Source organism: Neocloeon triangulifer, unplaced genomic scaffold, assembly GCF_031216515.1.
Source record: "Neocloeon triangulifer isolate White Clay Creek 2 clone unplaced genomic scaffold, ASM3121651v1 ptg000012l, whole genome shotgun sequence".
NCBI classification, from domain to species: domain Eukaryota; kingdom Metazoa; phylum Arthropoda; class Insecta; order Ephemeroptera; family Baetidae; genus Neocloeon; species Neocloeon triangulifer.
In genome coordinates this window covers 13,385,285-13,409,937 of record NW_026775554.1, presented here as the reverse complement: position 1 = coordinate 13,409,937, position 24,653 = coordinate 13,385,285, and the positions used below count along the sequence as shown (strand labels likewise).

At 35.1% G+C, this 24,653-nt stretch overlaps 1 protein-coding gene across 2 annotated transcripts in view; it reads right to left on the bottom strand.

The window, feature by feature from the left end:
* Positions 1 to 21,336, bottom strand: part of LOC132198106 (uncharacterized) — a 48,187-nt gene extending 26,851 nt beyond the window's left edge. Inside the window, exons 1-2 of one of the 2 annotated variants that reach the window (XM_059621893.1) lie at positions 21,024 to 21,336; positions 65 to 191 (exon numbers count right to left, since the gene is read on the bottom strand). In XM_059621893.1, coding sequence (XP_059477876.1) covers positions 65 to 191; positions 21,024 to 21,244 — 348 coding nt within the window. In that variant the 5' untranslated portion in view covers positions 21,245 to 21,336. Of the gene's footprint in view, positions 1 to 64; positions 192 to 9,891; positions 10,043 to 21,023 lie in introns of those variants that run through there. The other variant, XM_059621895.1, reaches the window with a different exon arrangement.
* Between the last annotated feature and the right edge of the window lie 3,317 nt (positions 21,337 to 24,653).

The following is a 24,653-nucleotide window of genomic DNA, read 5'->3' as shown; positions in this document are numbered from 1 at the left end:
CTATTTATCATTTGTTTGCGTGTAACCGTGTCCCTGTGTGTGGTTTTCGATGTATCTTTCCTACCTTTGCGGTGTCATGTCGCCAAAGGTCGGCCAGGCTGGAGGACATCTCGCTGGCTCGACTGCCGCGTCGCATCTGCACACCGTCGGCACCGTGTGGTTCTGGAGCCATGTCGCTCCAAAACGAGCTCCTGAAAACAGAAAAAAAGAGGCAAAATTGAGAAAAAAATCTCTTATCTAGGAAAAAGAAATTCCGATTTCCATCGCACGGTCATAAAAGTTCAGAACAGCAATTTTAATGTGCTTGTTTTTAAAGAAAGAATTCGGAGAGATGAGGCTGCGGAGATAATTTTTCAGCGGCTAGTTATAAAATTTATTAATCTTTGTCCAGCTTGATGAAAAAGAAGGCGGTGAAATCTTGATCGTCAATATATTTCAGCGAAAGGAAGGAAATATAAAAATAAAAACTTGAGAGGAGAAATTTCTAATCATATGCATATTAAATACGATAATCGATCAGTTAAAAATATCGCAGGAACAACAATTAACCGAGATTGATTTATATCTCAATTGGAAAGAACTCAAGGCTGTGAAAAGCAATCCAGCGTGGGTTTTATATGTGAAAAGTATGGACAGGTGCTAATTGAAGGGTCTGCTGTGGATGTAGAAAAGTTTGCAGCGCCGCTGACAGGAATAAATAATCATTATTCCGCAAAGTAGAACTGATTTACTTTATTATTTGCGTAATTATAATTTTATCTCTTTGAAAAGTGCATGTAAGCGGCGTGGAATGAGTTCAGAAGCACGTTTTTCTTAAACGGGGGATTTAAGTAGTGCTACCATTTTTTTTACTTTGGCCTCAACAGTGCAAAACGCGTTATCTTGAAAGCGGCTGGATATCTATGGGAATCTCCCAAGCCAGCAGGGCATTTTGCTCATTGTTCCCGACGCGGTTGCGGCACAATTACAAAAATAAAACACGCGTGAACGATCAGATTGCGAAAGAGTTGATTGACATCGAGCTTGCACAAAACAGCCGATGACAAACCGCTTTTGTGCCAGACTTTCTTTTCCAATCAAACGCGCAGTCTGTTTTATTTCAGGATTCGCCCACTTTGAATTTCGGACGAGAGAGGAAAGAAAGGATTAAAAAAAAAATGTACTCTACAAACTTGTTTCTGAGATGCGCAGTGGATTTTTGGCGAGGTCAGATTAGCATAAGAGGACAGAGCAACTTTTTTCGCGAGCATTAGTTAGATCCCTATTAGATGACGGGTAGTTGATTGAGACCGTTACATTCGGCAAATTCTTATCCTCTCTTTGATATTTTAGGCGAGGATTAAATAAATCTGGGTCTATTAATAGTATGGTTAAAAACCCATGAAAACTTCAAAGGAGACAGGTAGGATTCGTTGACCCTGCCAATTATTTTTGACGAATTTTATTATTTTCTCATATTTATCTGGATTAATTTTTAAATGTAGAGAAGAGGAAATTTTTTTAAGCTTTTCTAATTACATTAAGTCTTAATCCCTCCATTTTATAAAAGACAATTATTTTTTATATCAAAGGAGGAAAAAATTTGTGTCCGGATTGGTTTTTTCTCACTACAGAAATCACTTTAGCGTTTTCTTTTTCAGTGTCAGCAAGATTGCCTGTCAAGGAAGTACAGCACAAATTAGGTGAGACTGACAGAAGCTAAAAAGCTGAAGTGCGGTCTAAAATTATTATCGGCGTAAATTGCGCACCGGGAGCTGCACACGAGCGCGAGAGAACTTTTGCGAGCAATCCAAACGGTGGTTGCGTTTCAGGTCCCGTTACATTCCCATCTCACTCGGTGAGTGTCCAGTCGGCAAAACAAGCCAACGTGCATCCGATTTGCTCGGAAAAGAGATAAAATTTTGCCCGTCGAACAAGAGAATTCAGTGCAAGTGACGAGGAGAGAAAAATGCCCACGATGCACTTTTCACGCGTTTAATGAACCCGCCGGGAATGCGCCTTCAACACGCACCTGCACGCGAGCTAGACGTCTCCGTTTTTTGTCCCAGCGCAGGTCGTGTGGATGTGTGAGAAAGAGGGGGATAAACGTAGTTAGGCGCTCGAAGGAAGCGATCCAGTTAGAATGAGATGTTTGTTTCTCGAAAATGCAAACATATGAGAGGAAAAGGGCCATTACCTTGAATTACAACGCGGCCTGAGAACTGTGATTTTTATCTCCAGGTTGTGCGTAACACCAGGAGATGGTTTTTTTTTCTTTTTAAATCACTGAAGTGTTTTTAGCTTTTAATTGATTGATGTTTAAGGAAGCGTTTAATGTGTGTAAATTTGAATAATTTTAATAAAAAAAAAATTAATACAAAAAACAACGGACGTTTTTTTTCATCTCAAAGCAATATAAAATGGATTTTAAAATACCTATATATATATCAATAAGCATATATTTTTAATCTTCATTTGAACGAACATGTCATGTATATAAATATTAAATTTATTTCTAATTTCCCAAGATTTTTAAGCTACTGTTTTTTTTTAATTCCTTTATTAAATTTAATGTGGTGTGCAGTGAGATGACATCTTGACACTGGAAAAATACGCACACAAATCAATCGAACGGATCTATCGCTTGTCAAGGCGGAAAACGACACTGCATCGCGGGTCAAGTTCAGTCACTTTCCTTGCCATCTTTCTGAAATTTCATATCTTAACAATCGGAAGCTTTCACTGCTGCTGCCGTTTTGAAAATCGAAATGTGTCTCGGGGAAATGGAATGAGAATCGCCGCGAGAGAAAAGAGCAAATAAATGCGTGCGCCGTTAATTAACAGGCCCTGTTTCGCTGCAGTTTAGAATTTTGGAAGATTTTACGGTGTTTGCACGACCTGCCGATGAGAGAGTTTGACCCGTGAATAATCACCCAGAGTTTTTCCTCAATTTTATTTACTTTTTAAATACGTCCGCGTATATTTCTGCTATTTTGGTAAACGATTGTTAACTGCGCGTGATTTTAATTGAATAACTGCTGTGGCCTCTTTCCTTTCAACATTGAATCGTCTTTCGCTCTTTTGTTGCACCATCTGTTAACTGCGATTATTCATTTGTCACTTTGCACGTCAGACCTACACAGCTTGCGGTCGATTTGTCTTGCAAAAATGCTTTGCAGAGAGAATGACGACAATAATTCATCGTATTGGCATGGAAAGAAAAAATCGTGACACGCTAAGGAAGCCAAAATGCAAAGTGTATTTAAATTTCAAAACTGAGTGATGAAAAATTCATTGAGTGGAATTGGATTCCTTATTTCTCAGTCTGCAGCTCCGTGCATGGGTTTTAAATTGAAATGGGAGAGCCTTGGTGCCGTTATTGAGCAACAATTCCAAATTTATTTCTTAACAAAATTAATAATACAGGCAGTCTGCTGCAACCAAATGAACGATTCAATTTTGTACTTAATCTGCAATTAAACGTGTTTTTCTCAGCAGAGTATTCCACCGAAATTATCACCTGTCAAAAGGTCACTTTCGGCTGTATTTCTCCCAAGGGGCATTGATAATTAAGCGAGCACTTTATTGCTCCGAGTGCTAATAATTCATAAAACCAAGGCTCAATTTCAGCCACAGTGACGTGCGCGTTTGATGGTGGAACGGTTCATGTTAATCAACTTCGACAAATTGCGTGATCATGTGAGTTTTTCATATTGAAATTTTCACGTCAATGCTTAAAAACACGAAAATTATGAAAAATTGCAATTAATGAATAAAATAAAACGTGAACAGTTAAATATGTGGATCATAAATTAAATATTTACAAAACGTTTACTTTGAATAATCTAAAATGAAACTATTTATCTACCTTAGCTATTTTGTGTGCGTTTAAAAAAATTTTTTTAAAAATAAAAATTATCCAGAATATTTAAATTGTTTCCAGGAAAGAGTTTGATTTTTTTTGTGATTATTCCCAAACTAAATAACCTCGAATTGACCAAAGAGATTATGTGAAGCAAAAAATCAAACATATAAAAACAAATTTTTACTACCTCTCGTGCATGCAAGTACGCTTACAATTAGTTAAAAGTAAATATCATTACATACATAACCCAATTAGCAGCGAGTTTTTTCTCTCAGTCGTTAAAATCCACTCTTAGCACCGCAGTGATATTTTTATTATTCTGAAAAGAGACCGCAGTCCGTGCGACAGAAAACTCGAACTGGATCCAATTCATCTGGGCTGCGCCGCTCGCCGACGATTTTCTTAATAATATCTGTGGCTAACTGTTCATTCAGCATAATATTTTACAACAACCTCGCTCTCCGCAGCTCCTCGCCAAGCGAGTGAACGACCATCCACACACATGAAGATTAGCTTCGTTTGTGTAAAACGGCGCATCGCACACAATTCTGGAGGTATTTCCTCTAGGATATTATCTGCGCGAACAGATTGTTCTGTGCGCAAGAAAACAGACTTTTGTGAATTCACCGCAGGTTGTTTTGCCTTCAAACCACATGTATTTTTAATAAGTTATTTTTAGCTCTCGGTACAGCAGGCACTCATTGTCAGATTGGATCTCTGTTTAATAAGGCAGAACCTTGTTATAATAATAATAGCAATCATGAATGGACAACTTTTCTTGTGGCATTTCATGGGAAATTAGGAAAAATTAACTTACGAAGACAAATTTAGAGTGCATTTTTCATATCATTCAATAGCTAACAAATATCAAAAATTTAAAAATCAATACTTAAACTTATGATAGATTTTTTTTATTCTATGTCTACGTTAAAATTATAAATTAATATATTTTCCCCTGAAATTACATAACAAAAAAATATAATAAAATAAATTAATGCAAATGTCAATTAAGAATTAATATACACTTCCTCATTATAGATTCAGCAAAATTCTTAGTTTTTTTTAGCTTTTTTTAATTAAACCTCCATTTATAGAAAAACCTTTAATTAAAATGGAAGTTATGTAAGCCCGTAATTAAAATCGACAAGCAAATGCTGCACTGCAGACGCCGGCCGCGGCAATTTGTTTCGAAAAACAAACTTGACAGATTAATTAGCCGTTTTGATTCTGAAGTGGCAGGAGTTTGCTCTTGTGCACACGTAAGCGAGGTGATTCTGCATCTGACGAGAGAAACAACACCTAAAAATGAACCGCCGCAACCTTTAGCGCGCGTGCAGTCTCACGTTTGACCCAAACTTTCAGCCACCTCGCGCGAAATTAATTTCGGGGAACAATTTATCGCGCCTGCCGAGTATGGAAATTGAAACGCGCGAGGTACTTTCGAAATTATGACGCGTCTAATTATTTGTTTTCGATTTTACGGCTCCCCACGATTTCCTGCCAATGTGCCCTATGCTCATCCAAACTTCTCGGTCGCGATCAAACAGTCGAGATTCTACATACACGTCTTTATTGGCGGCAATATAAAAGTAAAAGCGTCACTCTTCATTATCAGTTGGCTCGTTAGTCGCGAATTGTCGCTTCAGTGCGCGGAATTCTCGCTTCGTGGCTCAAACACCCAAAGAGCTTCACGATTTTGTTTTCTATTTTGATAGCAGGGCCATAAACCCATACTTTTTGATCAAATTCTGGGACAGGTTTCGTTTCACTATTTATGGTATTATTATTATTGGCTGAATCATAGACTGTACGTAAAAGAGAAAGACAATTATTTTGACATAAAATATCTCAGTTTTGAAGAAGATTCATTACAATAATTATTATATTTGGTTACAATTATTAGAAAATTCAAACGTTTTTTAAAAGACAAAACTTCATTATTTACTTAATTATGTAGCAATTTAAAGTTTTAAATAATCTAAAAATATTGAGTAGAAAAATTAATTTATTTGTATAAATTAAACTAAATGAAAACATTTTTAATAACATTAAAAATTTGATTTATTATCATAAAATTTTCTTTTCCGTAGATTGCTGGACGGCAATAAAGCCAATCCCTAATTGATTCCAGTGCAGTCAAGCTTAGCGAATTAAAACCCATCCACCTCACACCGCGCAGTAAAATTTTTTCGGCCGCCAGCGAACGAATTATTTGCGGCGGCTCTCTTTTCCGACGCAGCCCTGAGCGTTTTTTGGCTCGCGCGAGACCTTGAGATGTTGTATGTGTTTATCTGCGGTGCCGCGCGAAAGGGTGAACGGCCCAAAACACCAAAAGCACACTCATTATGCTGCCTTTATCAGCCCGTGGGAACGAGGCGGGCATTTCCCCTTTGCTGTCCTCCCATGTGGCCGCCGAGAGGGAAATTAAATTTCCTTTGCCACATAAAATAATGCGTCTGCAGATTATTTTTTACAGCGGCCGCCATTAAGCACCGAAAATCCAAGTTTTTACTGCCAAAGTTTACACCAAGTCATGCGAAAGAATAATTTCTGTGTGGAATTTATTACGTTTTTCTAGAAGAATAAATATAGTGGCTAATTGTGCAATTACAAGCAGTAAGAAAGGTAAAAAATTTCTCATCTTTTGGAACAATTTAATTGTACCTCGTCTAAAACGCAAACAGGCTGTGGAAATCAGAACGTCCGAATGATTTAATTACACCGGCAATCGCAATTGCACCAAATATAATAAGACGTTAATTATCGACAGACTAAATTTTCAAACTCGAATATTTTGGGTGGTTTGTTCAAAGAGTTGGAAGAAAGTAATTGCGGGCAATTGAGGCTGGAAATTAGCAAGAAAGTGCACGACCTGATAGTTCTTCAGTCGTAAACCTCAAAGTTTTCATTATAAACACTCGCGTCTCTCTTTATGTACTTCACTCTGGGGAGAAAGAAAACGGAAGTGTGCGAAGAGGAGAAAAAATTCACATTGACGAGAGTTTACTAGAAAGTTTCGAAGAGTAGTTAAAAATGGGACTGTTCATAAAAAATCACTGTAAAGGAACAAATTGTCAAAGAAAATTGATTAATTATTAAAAACCTAGGGCTACGCTATTTGAATTTTTTTCATCTATTTGAAAAATCTTAAAAATTATAATAACAAGATATATTAAAAAAATAAAAAATGTGGTAAAAAAAACTGTAAGATTTTCATCAATTTCAATAAAAACTTGCAATATTAAAATTGGATTGTTCAAAAACGTTTTCAGACTCGTTTAAAATTTAAAAGCCAAGCATTGCGAAAAGCCAATAAGGATGTTGTCTATAATATTTAAAATGCTAAATAGGTACAAGAAATTGCAAAAAACATTTGATTTTCGATGAAGAAATAATACGTGCGTGCGAAATCTCGCAGCAATCTTGCTCGACTGTAAATGTTAATTGCCGTGCAGAAAAACAGGCCTGTCATTAAAAACCGGCGAGATGAACATTGACCATCTCTTGGCTGCCGACTTTCCGGTCAACGTTCCTGCGTCCGCCTCTCCTCCGCACGTAATTTCAGGACACAATGATACAAACGCGCGTCATCTGCATCTGCCGTCGGTCGATGCAACAATGAGCCGCACTTTTTGTCCATTCAACTCGCGTTTTATTTATTTATTTGTCTCATTGTGAGACGCGGACTGCCGAGTGAAAGATTTATTTTTTCTCTCGCGCGGTAGAGCACGATGGAATCTCTGGGGAGAGAGACCAATGCTTTTTGAGGCCTTTGAAAGTATAACAGTGTAATTATAGCTCATGACGCTTCCATTTTTCGGCCTTTTGCCGGACGAGGCGAAAAAGGTTCATAAATAAATACGAAAAGATCGCATTTCGCACTTTTGAAGAGCACCAGCGCAGAGTGGAACGGTCGTTCAAGGTCTCTTCAAAGTCAGATTACAATTACTGTGCAATTATTTGATAATGAAACTTTAAGTAGAGCTTTTAGCCCAAGATTATAAACTATAGAATTTGCAATTGGCTTTAATTGTTTCAATACGACCTATTTCTTTTAACATTTAATAGCGAATTGATATCAGTTTGAAAGTTTTTTTATAGATTTAAAAAAGAAGGCAAAAGAATTCAACTCTGGATGACCAAACTTAAGCGCAAATTAACAGAATGAGGACACTTTTGACGATGATGTCAATATTTGACTAAGGATTCGCCAACTGCTTGCAGCTCTTTTTATTATATCTTATCAAATGCCGCGCTCGTTTGCACACAAGCACATTTCTGAGACGCTTCTATAATTAAAAGCTGGCCACGCAGACAAATATTTGAAGAATTTAAGGTTGAAGTCTGCCTGCTGTGTGCAAATAATTAAAGGGTTTTTTGGCATGAAAAATGTCTGCGTAGGTAAGAATTTTCAAGAATATTCTTTTTACATTTGCTTTTTTTATCTGCACATACTTCGACTAGAATTTTAATTTTAATATATGAAAATGGAAGAATGAGTTTCACAAAATTGCCAATGAAAAAAAAATTATTTTGATTTATAAAAATACAATTGCAGGATTAATCACTGGTCTCAATTAAATTAATTTCCCACATCTTTTTTGCCAGTTTTCCTAGTGGTGAATTTTATATTTATTTTTTAAATACCATTAATTGCTTTTTTCAAAATGAGAAAAAAATTGCAGCTCAATTTATGAGGCCATTTTTTTTGCAAATGATTCGTTAAAAACTATTCAATTATTAAAGCAGTGTGGTGTGTTGCCCTGAATATCAAGCAGTATTTTTATTGAATGCACTCATGCCCACCGCGGTTTTATTGCGGGCACTCAATATAAACATTATACAACCAGTCCTGAATTTTTTACAAACTCCATTAGAGTGGCTGAAACGAGAAGATGAAATTCGTTTTTCATTGTGTCTTATTATGCGACACGCCGTTCAATGGCACATCATGATTAAGAAGTAAAAATTTAATTTCCGAGGTCCGTTAGACCGAAGCGAGCGGGCGCCTGTGTATTCATTTTGATCAGCAGCCGATTCTCGGTATTTCTCAATTCACGTGGAATCCGAATAAGCCGCTTCTTTTTACAAACACGAAGAGATGCGTATCTCGCGCGGTGTAAATCAATATTGGGAACTCGTTGGCGGCGATTCCCAAAACATAACTGTTCGCGGAGCACGCGAATGTGGTCGAAAAACATTATTATCCAAGCCGGTCATTAACGCCGCAGCGATTAGATGCTCGATTGCCCTCCGTGTGAAAGATTGTTTTCGATTTTGGCCCATTTTTTGCCCAAAATTTGACCAATTATCTTGTTCTGAAGCGGAATTCCATTCAATTGGGACGAATGGATAGCAAAATTGTGCGGTGTTTGTTTTAGAACAGGTAATTGCCTGCGAGTTTAATAATAAAAATAATGGACCGGCAGTGACTCAGGTGCTGACGTTTTGAGATATAATTATAAAAATAGTGCAGAAAGGAGGACTCAATGATGTGCCAGTCAATACTAATTTATTAAAAAAAAAAACTGTTGCACATGCCAAAATCCCGTTCGAAAATTGTTAAAAAAAATATTATAAAATAATTTTAGCATTTTAATTCAATTTATAATATGTGTTACTCTGAATTACATATTTTCAATTAATTCTTTATTTACAGAGATGCACGTGCAGCAATCTATATAACCTGCATTACATACATACATTTTATTTATAATTGAAACTTAAAATGATTCATTATTTATTAAAAATTTTAAGTAAAAGGCTCACTAAATTATAAAATTACTGATATTTATTTTAATATTCTAATGCTCTCACTGCTGCAAAAAAAAACACGTTAATTTACCAATGTATCTTGAATTTAATGGAAAAAAATGAAATCAAAAGTAAAACACTATTTATGACGATGTTAAAAATAATATAATTTTCAAATAAAGTTATGAAATAGGAAAGCATGGCGGAATGGGGCAACAACGCTGCCTCTGCTTTTGAATTAACCTTAAGAAAACTACTCAAATTTTGAGTGTTAAATTAAAAAAATGGCTCACCGAAATCCAGAAATGCAACTCCTGAAAGGTATCCAAAAAGGTTGTCGCTCTGTGCAAGCACAAAAACACGTGCAGCTGACGGAGATTTGAACGTGCGCAGCACTGGCAGATGCCGAATGCCAACTGAAAATACAGTCGGATAAAGCGAGCAGCGAACCGAGCGTGGCGGCGGCACTCGACAGCCAGCGCAGGAAGAAGGGGCCAACTCCTCTGGCCGACCCCTCCCTGCCTTCAGCAACCACCTGAACCACCTGTTTCGTCAATACTTCGCAGTTGCAAGAGGTTCAATTTCAATTCGGAATTGTTGAGCACTTCCTCTGACGAGCACAGAGGCATTGAATTTAATTTTATTGAATTTCATTCATAATTATTCTTATTTCTTATATAATGTTTCTATAAGAAATCAAATTTTTCTGGGAGTATTTTAACGAAAAATTTTCATCCCTGTATGGAGTATAAATTTTAAAATTAGAAAATGTATGGAATTTATATTTAATTGGAAAATTAAATTCATAAATTTTTAGTCTTTTTTGTCTCACTCGCATTTTTAATATTAATTTGAGCTTGTTTTAAAATATATCCCATGTTTGTTTATATTTTTTCGTAATAAAAAATATAATAATATTAAAATAGTACTATTGACTAAACGCCTTTTATGTGGAATAAAAGTTACTAATTCAATTATTTCCCGTTTTGGGTGGTTTCTTTGGGTATATTCTCAAAAAAATATATTATGAATTCATAGCATAATATAATTAATTTTACATTGAAGTGAAATGTTGTGTTTATTTGCAAATCGTTTCACGAGTTCCCTTTTGCCAGTTTTATACACATTGCATCTCAAAGTTGGTTCGTTGCCCCTGCTGGGTTGTAGAAGTGCACTCTGCGATTGAAATTGGCCGATAGGAAGCGCGAGCGCCATTATGCTGGCTGGGAAACCAGTTATTAATAATTGAGCCGCGATGAGAATTCATGAATAAACAGCAGTGCGCGTCGCACTTAGCTCACGTAATTACCCTATCGCAGTCACTTCGATAATAAATATGTACTTAAGTAAATACTTAGTTCATGGTAAAAAAAAACTTGCCGAAAGGGGAATGCAGTGGAATTCCAGAGAGATGCCATCGAAGCCAAGGGATTTGCATTTTTAATCAACTCTCTTTTCTCCCTGAATGAAAGGGAATTTTAAATTAAATAAGAGTTCAGTTTTCTTTTAATTGTAACAATTGTAAGATTTTTATGCACAATTTTATATGAATATTAATACTGGCGTTGAGGTATTTAAAAAAATATTGAAATGAGCGTCCGAGCAAACTTTCATTTGATGATGGTGTGAATCGACGTTGAATGTGTAACTTCCTCCAATTGTGCGACGCTTTAAAATTTCACATTGATTGAAAGTCTTTTATAATAATCACCAAAACATAAAATTGAGTTTTTTCACACAGACATGTTTCCAGCACCTATAGAGTTTTTTGACTCTTTAAGGAAGTGTAATTTTTCAGACAAAAATGTTTAAGCAGTTTTCGAACCAGTTAATTTCAGAATTAATAGGCATAGAAATTCATTTAAAATGCAAAGCAGAAAGTAAAAATATAGTGGATTTTTTTTTATTCATTAGAAAATCTGGCCAAGTAGCACATACAATGATTGTATATTTTCCCTTGCACCTTACCACTTACAATTAGTAAAATAATGCGGACAAGACACTGATTGTTGAGAAATCGATCAATTATTTGCCGCTCTTTCTCCCAAGAACACCATCCGGTAGACGACAAAACTGCTTGTTAAACACTTAACAATCAATCCAAATACTTTCCAAATTATCCTTTCTCAACTTAAAACACCCATCAAAAATATAAAGGCAACAGTTGTTCAATTTCTATACAACCGTAATTAATTGCCATAAAGCAGCTACTTTTCATTATAAAGCAATTAGGTGATAGATAATTTTGTTGTTTTGTGAAATTTGTTGATATAAAAAATTATTAATTTACAATGAAAATGTAATAAATGAAACATGTGGCCCAAAATTAAAACTGGATCTCGTGGCTACAATCAAAGAAAAATTGATTAGGCGCTTGCAATTAATAATATATTAAAATGGATAAAGAATCAACACGAAAAGGCATTAATTTGAACAGTTTATAAACAGCAAGTCTCTCTCGATACACAATTATTCCATACCCGGTTTTTGCTCCCGGAGAAACAAACACACTTATTCAACCTACATTTTCTATTGTGTTGTGTCTGCCACTACTGGTTCACACTTGGGAACAAGACAAAGTGCGCACCGAGGGAAAGCCAGTCAATCTAATGTGGTCAGAAGATTTTTTTCCCTGCAACTTGAAGAAGATGTGCGTGCACCTAATTTCCATACGGCTTCAAATGGAAGCGCAAAAAAATTAGAACGGAACTAGTCGGATTATAAACAAATTGCAAAGGAAAATAATCACATGCAAAGATTAAACTACGACGTATTTCTTTTCCAGGTTTATTAATTAATTAAAAAAATTAATTTAATTTCGACTTGCAACAGGAATATTTCAAATATTTTCCAATTTCTGACACGACAAATTAGTTTTAATAAGTTGATCTGTAAACCCTGTATTTAATGGTTAACTTGATTTATTTGCGATTTAAAGCTGCAACAACTCAATTTGTCTTTTATACTGCTCTGGGAAAGGGAGCGACAACGAATTGGAAAAACGTGAGCGCCACAAGAGATGAATAAAAAAGCAGCGGCGCGAAGGAAAACCGGCCCTTGCAGTCTCGTTCGCAGCGCCAGGAAAATAATGTTTCATTTAATTGTCGGCAAAACAACGTCTCGTTCCTTCGCAGCTCTCAAAAACAATTCTGCTTTCAACGCATGTGTAATAATAATAAAATAGCTGCGAGCAGCATTAAATTTTCTTCCCATGCTGTTCGACAACTTGTGCTCTCTCGCCGTGCAGCCCCTTCGTAAATTTTTCATTCGCATTTCTCCGGCGCTCCGCGTTCTTTATGGCGACGGTAAATTTATTTCAATAAAACCAAAAGTTGTTTACGAGCGGCGCGCACTTTGGCTCGCAGGGAGCTGGACGCGGATTTCATATGTTTGATTATTTTTCTGCACACAAAAAGAGCACGTTCGCGATTTCTGCTTTGTCAGTTTTACTGCTGGTTTGTGCTTTTGACGTGCTCTCTCCACTGATGAGAATGCAAAAAACTCTGATATTATAATAACGAAAGTTTATATGATGACAAAAGATTATAAGCAGACGTGCAAAGATCTTTGAAAACATTCGTTAAAAAATTTAATTGAAATATATTTAGTTTATTAGTGTTTTTTTAATTTACATCCATTTTAAACCAACCTCCTAATAAATATTTGCATTTAAAAAAATGTTTTAATTAAATTTGAGTTTATTGGGTTTCCTGTTTTGATTCATGGCAATAGGTTCATAATATTATAGCTTCAAATTATTTGTTCAACAAATTAAATAAAATAAATTTATGCTTCAATGTATTTTGAATTTTGTATCTTATAAAGAACATTGCTCAATCTTTTTTTTTAAAAAATACTGTGCGTTTGTGATAATTAATTATTCAGTCAGATATTAATTCTAAATTTTTAAATTTATAAATAAAAAATGATAAGATTACAAAATGAGGAAATATATAAATTATAGGAAGGAAAATGATAAATATATTTGACAATAAGAGCAGAAAAAGAAAAAAATAGATTATTTTTACAAAGTTGCCCCTAGTTTTGAACTAAATGAAAATCCCCTTTCCAATTAAAACATGTTTTCTAATGAAATTATACCACAATAAAAGTAACTTTTACTTCTCGGAATCATTTTATATAAGTTCTGAACGTAAGTAAATCAAAATGTAATAGTCCTCAATAATAAATTTATAACCCAAATTCTAAAGAATATAATGCAAAATCACTCGATTAATCACCATTCTTAACAAACCAGAGCGCATGAAAATGTGATTTAAATATTTTCCACCTATAGTTTACATGATTTTCTCCATTCTTTTGATACCTTAACATTGAAAAACCGCTAAATCATGGTTTTTAAGACCTACACAATATTTTATAGTTTATCTGCTATTTTCAGATTTTTTTTTTAATCAACAACAAGGAAGAATTATAAACGAATTGATAGAAAATGAAGTACTATAAAAAATAACATTTAATCAAAAGTATTCTATATTAATTTTTATAATTGGAATCCGATTCCCTGCATAAAAATGCCCTGATGGGACAGTGGTCGACGCCGTGCACGCTCTCAACTCTTCGAAAGGGACCAGGAGCAATTTGGCGTCTCAACTACTTTTGTCTCGCACTGATTTCAGCCTAATGAGCCGCGCCAAAAAGCATCTCTCGCGGTGTCGGCGGCGAAATTAATAATTCTCCGCCTGCTTTTGCTTCATCGTTCGGTTCCCATCAATGCCCGGTGCAAAAATGCCGTCCCATGTCGCCGCGAATACGCTCCCCATATAGCGTGGAAATAATTTGCGAGTGTCGCCAGTGCACGAATCAAGGCCAGCCGGGCGATTAGTACGTTGGTGCGGCGCGCTACATTTATTTTATGCCCGGCACCGAGGGCAGCAATGAAAATAAACGCGCCACCCAGGCAGAAAATCGTTTTGAAAAAAATAATATATCGCATTGTCAGGACGAAGAGAACGAGTGAGTGTGTGCCAAAACGTGTTACACCGCCGTTCAGAATTTGTATCGCACAACTCATTCGCTGCGGGAACCTCTTGTAAAGTTGCTCTCCAAGATTTTGAAAAATTAAAAAAAAGTATATGAAATTTTTATAACAAAAATAATATTTCTTTAAAGCCAATTTTGAGTTACATTAATTGACTACCAAATAATAATATAATTATATTCAACTTAAGTCTTATTGTCTGGCTAACGAGTTTAATTTTTTATTAATTTATCACAATTACATAAACTAATTCACACGTTTTCAGCATTATTAAGGATAATTTAATGATGATCTCAATGCCTGCCAGCATGGAAGAAGGCCCCGATTCAAAATTGATCTCCATCATTACGAATCTGGTCGCCCATGAGAGTGTGAGTGGGAATGAAACTGCTTTTAAATTTATTATTTAATGTCGACGATCGTCAGGAAGGTGAATAAAACCACTTGAGAAATTGTTTGTTTTGCTCTACAGAGGCGGTTCCACATTGAAGATTCTGCCAAGAGAGACTTTTTTATATATCTCCTTATTTATCGATGAGCGATCAATTGGCCCCGACTGAAGCAGAGCAACTTGTGAATGAAAAGAACTGCAAGGGACAATCATGAATAATTGATCTAAAAAAATCTAGATTTCGCTCAACCTAGAACTATAAGAGGGTGTAATTAATTTAAAAATCGCAAATTGCAATAAAATGGGAGTATAATTTTCCTGGACGATAAAACGGAAAAGTGCATTTGCTGAATTGAAATGGTGAGGCTAAAAAATATTATTTAACAAAACATTGTAAACCTTCAGTATTCATTTAACCTTCAATAGGTTTAAATTAGTTATTAAACCATTTTAAGAAGTATTGTGAAAAGAAAACTAAAAAATTTTAATTAAAAATCAAGTTGTATCACATTGTATCAGTAATTATGTTTTTTCTGCAAACAAGTTTATCACCTGTCCTGGTAGGCAACTTGCAGCTCACCTATACCTGAACAAGTGCAGGTTAGCGACACCTGCAGTCTAACGATCCAACTCTAAGCTCCGAGCAGAGAGATGTTTCACCAGGTGCATAAACTACCAGGCGTTGTAGGAAACGGTTAAATAATTTATTTACCATTACTCACAATGAGGGGTTCATTTAACACAAATAATTGTAAATTGGTTTGAATCGTGTATTTAATTTTCAAACAAAGATCAAAAAACTATAATTTTAAAAGAAACTCTAACTTTTGCTTAGAAAATTGTTAATGAAAGACGAGCAATTGCACAGAAAGAATTTTTTACATTTAAAATATTTCAGAAATAATATACAAAAGGATTTATCTTAACAAATTAACCAGAAAGAAACACTTCCCTGAAATTTTAAATCAAAAGAACTACTGTCTGCTTTCGGAGGCTGAACTTCAGCAAAATCTCATTCAAAGGGTCCCGATTTAGTTAGCATTTAGTTGTCATAAAATTAAACAACTTCTCGTTTCGCATTGGCTAAAAAATAAAGTTCAAATGAAAAATCACGTGTTTTTTTTTACTTTTACCGTCACTCGTATAAATTAAAACCAGCGCGTCGAATTCAAGTGCCGCTCATCACAAGACCGAGCGTGCGTGAGGTGGGACCAGGGGCCACGCGATATTCGTTGTGTCCTACTAAACTAGCACCTCTAAACCCAGAGATCAGCGGAATTAATCTAGGCATCGATAACGGGAGAGAGAGACGATGGCCATCCTCTACGCACAATAAAAGATACGCGAGTGGGCACGCGTGAGTTTTGCTCTAACGTCAACGCAGATTTTATAACTGCAAGCAAAAACAGTGGGGCAACGAAATCGGCTCGAATTCCAACTATTTATAAGATGAATCGCCAAAGGGTCTACGAAAGATTACTTTGGGTGAGGATCTAAGGATGCAAGATTAACATGAATAATAATTATGTTGTAACAGTAGTGGTATTTTTAGTGAAAGAACAGTTTTATTGCCACATAAAACAAGGTATAAATACGCCGGACTCCTGCTGGACTAGTTATATTTTAAACTCCCCAAATGTGGAAGTAAAACTAATCATCCTTATTAACTGCAAGTTTTGGTGCAAAAAAAAGTAAAAAAAAAAACAACACATCACTCGGCAGGATATCAGTCTTTTGACTTGCTGTTGTACTCAATTTTGTATTTTTCTCTTGTTATAGCTTTCTTCTTTGTGTGTCTGTCAGCTTGCAAATTTTCAAAGTGTGACATTCCCCATTCAAGTGCCGACGAAGACACAGTTATGGCCTGATGCGGCGGCGAGTCGAATTTCAAATAACCACACGCTCGTGGGAGGCAAACAATCGTGCGTTGTTTAAGAAGAGTAATTTATGTATACCCATGCAAGTGGGTGATCCATTTTCGCTTGTGCCAACACTTGCTTCATCGCGTATACAAACGCCACGGCTTTTAAAAGAAAATGCCACAGGAGTGCCAGGGCAGTTACTTTTGGAGTTCTATAGTTTCATTGCATCGTAATAAAAAAAAAAAAATCTGGGAGTAAATCTAACTTTTAAATTGTTATATGTAGATTCAATTCTAAATCTAGACATTCTACACAAAAGATAAGTCATTAAATAATCATACTAACTATTCTTAATAATGCTAGTTATTAAATCAATTAATGAATTATTTAATTAAAAATAAAAATTAAAAATCTAGAGAATAATTCCAATCAAAAAAGTATTTTTGTGGATTTGTCAATTTTTGAAAACAAATTCAAATTCATTTAATAATTTTTATGCACTTATTTTATGAACTTGATGGGAGTGGGCTTGGATTTTTTTTGCAATATGGACCGTTTGCAAGAGAGGAACAACGGCAAAAAATAAGCTTGTTTTATCCGGTCAGCGGAGACAGAGCGATAGAGACAAATAGAGAGCAGGTTTTGGTCTTTGTGTCGGTCGATCGGAGGCCAATTAAAAGTGGGCCAGCGTCGTCAGGATCGCGCACCGCTACGATGCACTCGCGGGATTGCTCACTTTATGCATTCGCCGCTTGCTCGTCTGCACTTTTATTGTGTACTTGATGTAGCGGCTAATTGCTGCCGAGCGATTTTCTGGTTTCATCCCCGCGCGGCCACAATGTGGGCCAAGGGGAGGAGCTGATCGCGGCGCTATAAATTTACTTTGACAACTATACACCTACTATACGTACCAGCATCAGCATAGGTCACATTTTTTTCTCAATTTATGCGTGTATGCAAAAAAGGTTACAGGAGATTTGTATAAACCAGTTTTTTAGTTGTGCTCTTAATAGACCTCACATTCTCACGCAAGAAAATCAAGTTTTTTCAACCATATTTGTAGTCATGGGTCAAATCATAAGTAAAATGGAATTTATTTTTAATTTTAACGAATTTTTTTTTTTTGAACAATAAAATTTTTTTATTCCTCAAAAAATTCTATTTTGTGTATGATTCACGAATAAAAATAACTTTTTTCTGTTGAAGACCATCCTGACATGTTTTGCGTTGATTTTTTATTTTCCTATTTTGTTTGTATGAAAATCAAATTGATATATTAGGGTAGAGCAGGGCAGAGATTGCCCATCGATATGTCAATAAACTGAATTTTGCAGTAGATTTTGATCTTCAATTTTCAAATGCATCCTCATTACATGAATTTATTTAGAAATATTACTGCTGGATTTTTGGTCGGTTACACAGTAATTAAAATTTCAAGCTAAAAACTAATTAACTCTAACATCCTATTTAATTGAACTTTGATTGCAAGTTAATTACACAATTAACCAAATGGATGATTAAAAGTTCTTGTGCAATTTTTCCTTTTCATTATTATTGCCTTTTGCTGGTCTAATGAATGAAATTACGATTTATAGATCTCCAATTTCCCTTTCGATGCATTTTTTCGGAATGCTTTTTATTCCGCTCGAGAGCAAACCACTCACGCCGTCGCCTTAATTTTCTCCATAGAGTCTTGATCGCGCGTGAGACTAATTCCCGCGCGCAATTCTGTGTCATTCTCCAGCGAAATTCCTCTCAGCTTAGGTGAATTGATTTTCATACTCTTTCGCACGAAATCGACCGCAAATTAATTTTCACCGCGAGTTCAAGAGCGTTTTCTCACAATTAATTCGCCGGCTTATAATTAGAGAGCGTTCGAAACCACAAGCGAAGCCGCCACCAATGTCGGAGAACACGATGGGAGATATGGTTTCGAATGCAACGCTGCATCAGCTGCGTTTTTGTTCCTATTTTCACCATCGCCATGTAATCGTGAAAAGGATTATTTCGTTACAATTGACAATTTCTGGGAAAATACATCAAATAAATAATAAATTTTATATTTTAAAAAGCATTACAATCAAGAAATTGCTGATGTTTGACTTATGATTTAAAATTAAACAATTTTTAATGAATCAAATTTTTAAGAAACTGAGATTAATTATTGAAATGTTTTGCCTCTACAAATTGGTGATAAAGTTAATTTTGTTTTTAAATTTACGGAATTTTTAGTTTGGATTATTTTGAATAAAAAAATCAATTCAGCAATTTCAATTTATGAATTTTAACTTTTTCACTGCTTAATTTACTGCTCATGCAATGAATTTTGTATGGCAAGAAAGAACTGCTTCAGAATTTCTCATACTTTTTACTCGTAAATGGATTAATTTTCTTCTACTGCTAAAGCAACGAGTCATCTCACGACACTTAATTTTTCCGCCCCAGAGCGTCCTGACGCGTCTTAATCAGCAAAATGAATGCACAGTGTCAAGAAGAAATGCAAAGAGCAATTGCAGACAACGTCGCGCGGTCGAGTGCAACAGGTTTTTTCTTTATCCTGTTGAATTTAGCGTTACTTTCCGCAGCTATTTATTAATTTCGTTTGTGTGCCAGGCTAGCGAGTCAAGCGTGCACCACCTCACAAAATTTCTGCTGTCCGTTCTCCGCTTTTTGCCACCGTGATCCATGGTGTGTGAATGAAAAAGCTTCCTCACCGCGCCTTTCTCTCCGCGACTGACCGACCGACCCTTCTGTGCCCATTTTTGCAACAAACGGAAATGACAGTCAGAATAATTAATGAATATTTGTTTTTGTATAGCAGATTTGTACTTTGGAATTTGAATTTGTTATGGATTTCTACGTTTCTGAAGAAGAAAGTTTGCATTGTATCTCCAGCGCTTCCTGTTTGTCAATTAATTTAAGGCGACTCGTCCACAAAACAGGTTTTTTATTCATTTAGCATGAAAATTTCAACTTTTAAATCAAAGGATCAGTTTGTGCATAAAGATAAGAGCTAATATTTAGGATTCATAAACATAAGTCCATTAAATTTTTTGAATACAATTTTCATTTTAGTTTAATTTTGTTTTATTCTAAATAATTATCTTAATAATACTGTTTATTCTGTCAATCTGGCATTTTTTTTTTAATTATTTTGATTAAACCAAAATTTCTTCCACTATTATTATAATTGTTGTAAATATAAAAAAAGGCATTACTTTTATAATATGTTTAAATTTTCCTTGTCTCAATCTGTGGCCTCAAGGTTGTCAGGAGATCAATAAATAATTATTATTTTTACTTAAAAATTATAAAATTACGAGCAGTACCATTGCATATGTGTTCAGGTTTTTTTGGAGTTCTTTCTGGTTTTAATTTGACAGTGAAATTTTTTCATGTGCGTTATTTCATCAAGGAACGGTAGTCTCACAGTTGGCACACATAAATCTTTACGAGAGTTAAAGTTATGAAAATTGACATCATTTCTTCTCCATATATGAAGGTGGTAGTTAAATTTAATGAACGTAAACTGCACTCCCGCAACGATTTTACCAGACCCGTATGATTTGCTTAATTAATATTCAACATCTCACTCTAGATGTCGTTATAAAATGTAAAAATACTGAAAATGTGTGAATATATCTCATTTAGGTTTTAAAAATTATTTTGATAAATGGGCAGTTTAAGGAGTTTAAATTAATTAGCGTTAACTTTGTGTGCAGTTTTTTTTCATGCTTAATCGAAGTCAACTTTTTGGAACACTTACTTTTAACAATTTAATTATTAAAATTAGATTATGTGGTTCATTTCATTGATAAAAATAATAAATTAATGTAAAATCTTTACACATCGACTTCAACGACTGATTGCAGCCATCTCCTGACACACTAATGATATGAGCAAACATTTATAATAATATTTTTTTTTTTATATATAAAGCAAATTAATTAATAAAATAGGTTTTAACTTCTAATAACAGTAAATTAAAAAATATTGCCAAATCATAAAAAATTTAAATATATAATATAAAAAATTTTATAAAAAATATATTATATTAAAGTACATAAAATTTTACTTTGAAACATTGAAAATATCATTATCTAGTTTATTATTTAGAGCAAAGTGCATATTTAAACAATATTACAATTAAAATTTTGCTAATATTCTTACCTTGACGTGTTGTCATCATCAGAGTTGAAAGAGCTTTGCGAATTGTTGCGTCTCCTCTTCTTCCTTTTGCTCCTGGTGAGGGTGGTCGTGCCCTTGGCCGCGTCCACCACATTGTGCCAGTAGCGGTGCGCGAGCCACAGCAGGAAAACCACCCTGCCAGCCTCGGCGGTGCTGGGCTGTCCGGGGCGCAGGGGCTCCTCGAAGCTCTGGTTGTTGCCCATGCCGGGCTCCTCGTTGCTGAGGTCTTGGGTCGAGCACCGGCCGCCGACTGACTGACAAAGTGCACGGCTCTGTGTACCACTGGGTCGTAACGGGAAACCACTCGTAAGCTCTCAGCAGGCTGAAAGAGCAACCGATCAACAGCTAGAACATGCGGCAATAATATGAAACACATTTATGATGGTTGGCTAAGGTCTGAGGTAAAAATTGAAGACTGTCAAAAGCAAAAATTTAGATTGCAAAAGTTAAATTGGTAAAATTGAATTATATTTTAAGGATAAATTAGCTTGTGAAGAAAACCACCCCGCAATTATTGTTCAACAGTCCTAGTGCTTCAATCTTTCGTGTAAATTTTTGCTTAATTTTGCGGAGATATTGCGGCTTTTGATAATTAGAAAAGTTTTAGTTAAAATATTTTAGTGAACTGACAAAATTATTCAAATTGTAAAAAATGAATTATATTTTAATGCAAAATTATCAGTGAATAGACCAACTTGGCAATTATTGTTTATCAGTCCTAGGGCTTCAATCTTTTGTGTAAATTTTTGCTTAATTTTGCGGCTTTTGATAATTAGATAAGTTTCAATTACAATTTTTTAGTGACACTAACAAAATTATGCAAATTTTAAAAATTGAATTTTATTTTAATACAAAATTATCGCTGAATAGACCAACTCGGCAATTATTCTTGATCGGTCTTAGGGCTTCAATCTTTCAAGGTAAATTTTTACTTAATTTTGCGGAGATATAGCGGCTTTGGATAATTAGTAAAGTTTGAATCAAAATATTTTAGTGACCCTGACAAAATTGTGCAAATTGTAATTAATTTTATTATATTTTCATGCAAAATTCCAGTTTCCAGCCCTTTGTATGGCGTACTTGTGGCAAAATCCGAAAATCTTAATACAAATGTACGTAGTCACCTGACCAATGGCTCCAGTGGCTGGTGCGCTCTTCTCAAAGGAGATTGCGCCGTGCTTTAGCAATTTGTTTGATAGTTAAGAGACATTTCTCCATTCAAGCTTCTAACCAACATCCTTCACATGGATTTTCAGTGTTTTATATTTAGTCGCTGTTTATTGACGATGTAAGATTTTTTGTATTTCATTGTATCTGAATGGAGAATAAATATATAAACAAAATAAAAAATTGAAGTGACACTGATGAAATTATATGAAGTTGAATAATATTTTAATGCCAAATTAACTGTGAATAGAATAACTCTGCAATTATTATTAAACAGTCCTTGTGCGTCAATCGATGGGGGTTATTTTATTCTTTAATTTGTAGACATATTGTGGCTTTTGAATTTTAGAAAAGTGTATATTGAATTATTGAAGTGACGCTCAATTCAGAAATTGCAAAAAAATTAATAAGATTTTAATGCTAAATTTGTAAATCAGCTATGAAAATATCCACATAGCAATATTTTATTATTAAACAGTCTTTGTGCTTCAATCTTCTCAATCGTGTTTTTTGTAATTCCAGTCCACCTATATAATAATTTCCATGTGTCCAGTTTCTTAAAACAATCCAAAACTTTCATTGTTTAACAGCCTTTCAATATTTTTCTTGGTGTTTACATTGTTGCATTTTGTCTTCATATTTGTGTTTGTTTAGCCTTTGATCAAAATTCCCGTTATTTGCTTCTATTTGTCTAAATTTCATGTCGGACTTCGAAGAAATCAAAATTCAGGGTGCGTCTTTACTTATAGACTTGATTCCACCGGGGATTGATGCGTCGTCATGGATTCTGGCGCACAGAGAAGTATTTGATAACAAAGTTCACGAGGCCTATGGAAAATATTTTAAGACTGACAGAGAAGAGATCAAGACCGCGAAATTTGGAAGGCGAAATTTCGATTGCATCGTGAAGATGATTGACACGGGTAAATTTAATCACACTTTAAATGAAATGTAATTTGTTATTTGCATTTTTTAATTTCTTAATGCACCATGTTTAAAGGTCTTGCTTTGAAAGACAAATCTAAAGCTACAGTAGAAGCAGTGCTCAATGTCCGACTTTATGAGCATTATAAAGCGGTAAAATTTGTCAACTCTTAGCCAGCACGCAAGAGGAGAAAACTTGAAGATCCACCGGTGGTCGAGATGCGAGCGGAAGGTAAATATAACCAACCATGTTTCAATTTACTTTCTTTTCCTATATGTAACGTTGCATCCGTGTAGGAATGTTTGCAAATTTTTAAATAATGACATTTTTTTATCGCAAGCCCGCACAGCTTTTAAACCAAAATTTTTGCACAAACCGACCCCGCCTGCCGCACAAAGATCGGAGCCAGCGGGTCCCTCCACTCAAAAAACCTTCATTTATCCGTTTTTATGCCTATTTTGGCTGACTCGGTATTTTTGGCCGAGCACAAAAAGTAAATCAGACTTAATTAATTATGCGCCTCGTAGGTCAATTTGCAAAGCGGGAACAAAAAGGAAACTTATTTTTCTGCCTGCAAATCTGACTGGCCTGCGAGCTGCTCTGCTGTCAGTTAGCACTCGCTTCGCTGCTACGTTGATTGAAGCGCGAGACATGATGCGCAAAGAAAGACTAATCGAATTTGGGCTTTAGACGTGTCCGATTACTTCAATTATTTTCACGGAGAAAAACGGGAACGAGTTTAGCAACCCAACATAGTTGTCTCAACGGAATTATTCAATCGCTCTGATTGAAAGTTTTAGAATTTTAACGAAGGAAAATTTAAAATTTCTAAAATATTTAAATATAAAGGAAAATTGCGGTGCAATTTATTATTCGATCTGAGCAGTCGTTGTCGCGATACGCTATGAGCATAAATATACGCGCCCGCCTCTGCATTTCGCTTCGCGGCTCTCTCGCTCGACTGCTGCACTCAAGGCAGAGAGTGGCGAGTTTGACTCGTTCTGGAAGTTTGCGCGAATTTATATTTTAATGAGCTAGCGTAGAAATAAAATTTTCAAATTTTCAGCACTAATAGCTAATAAAATGTTAAAAAAATTCTTTTGCATTCTTCAGGGATTATTGACTGCAGCTGAGCTATTACCGCTTTCGCGAGAATTTTGTAATGTACTTTAATTTATAAAATAGAGTAAGAAAATTTAAAAATACAAACTCTAACAGTAATATGTAGCTTATTAAATTCTCTACAATTTCTTATTAGGCTTTGTGTCTTAAATTTTGTTTATTTGCTTATAAAATGATCAAAATCAAAATAATACTTTTTCTCATTGAAACAATTTTTTCTGAGAAAGCCAATCGATTGCAAATTTAATTTAAACTTGGGTGCTCAAATTTCATCAAAATGTGTTGAGCCATTTTGGAATACGAGCGTACGTACTAAAATGTAAATGGGCGAAGATTTTCTTTCTTCTGCTCCAGACCAAATGCATTCAGACTACGCGCTATGACTTAATGCATTCAAT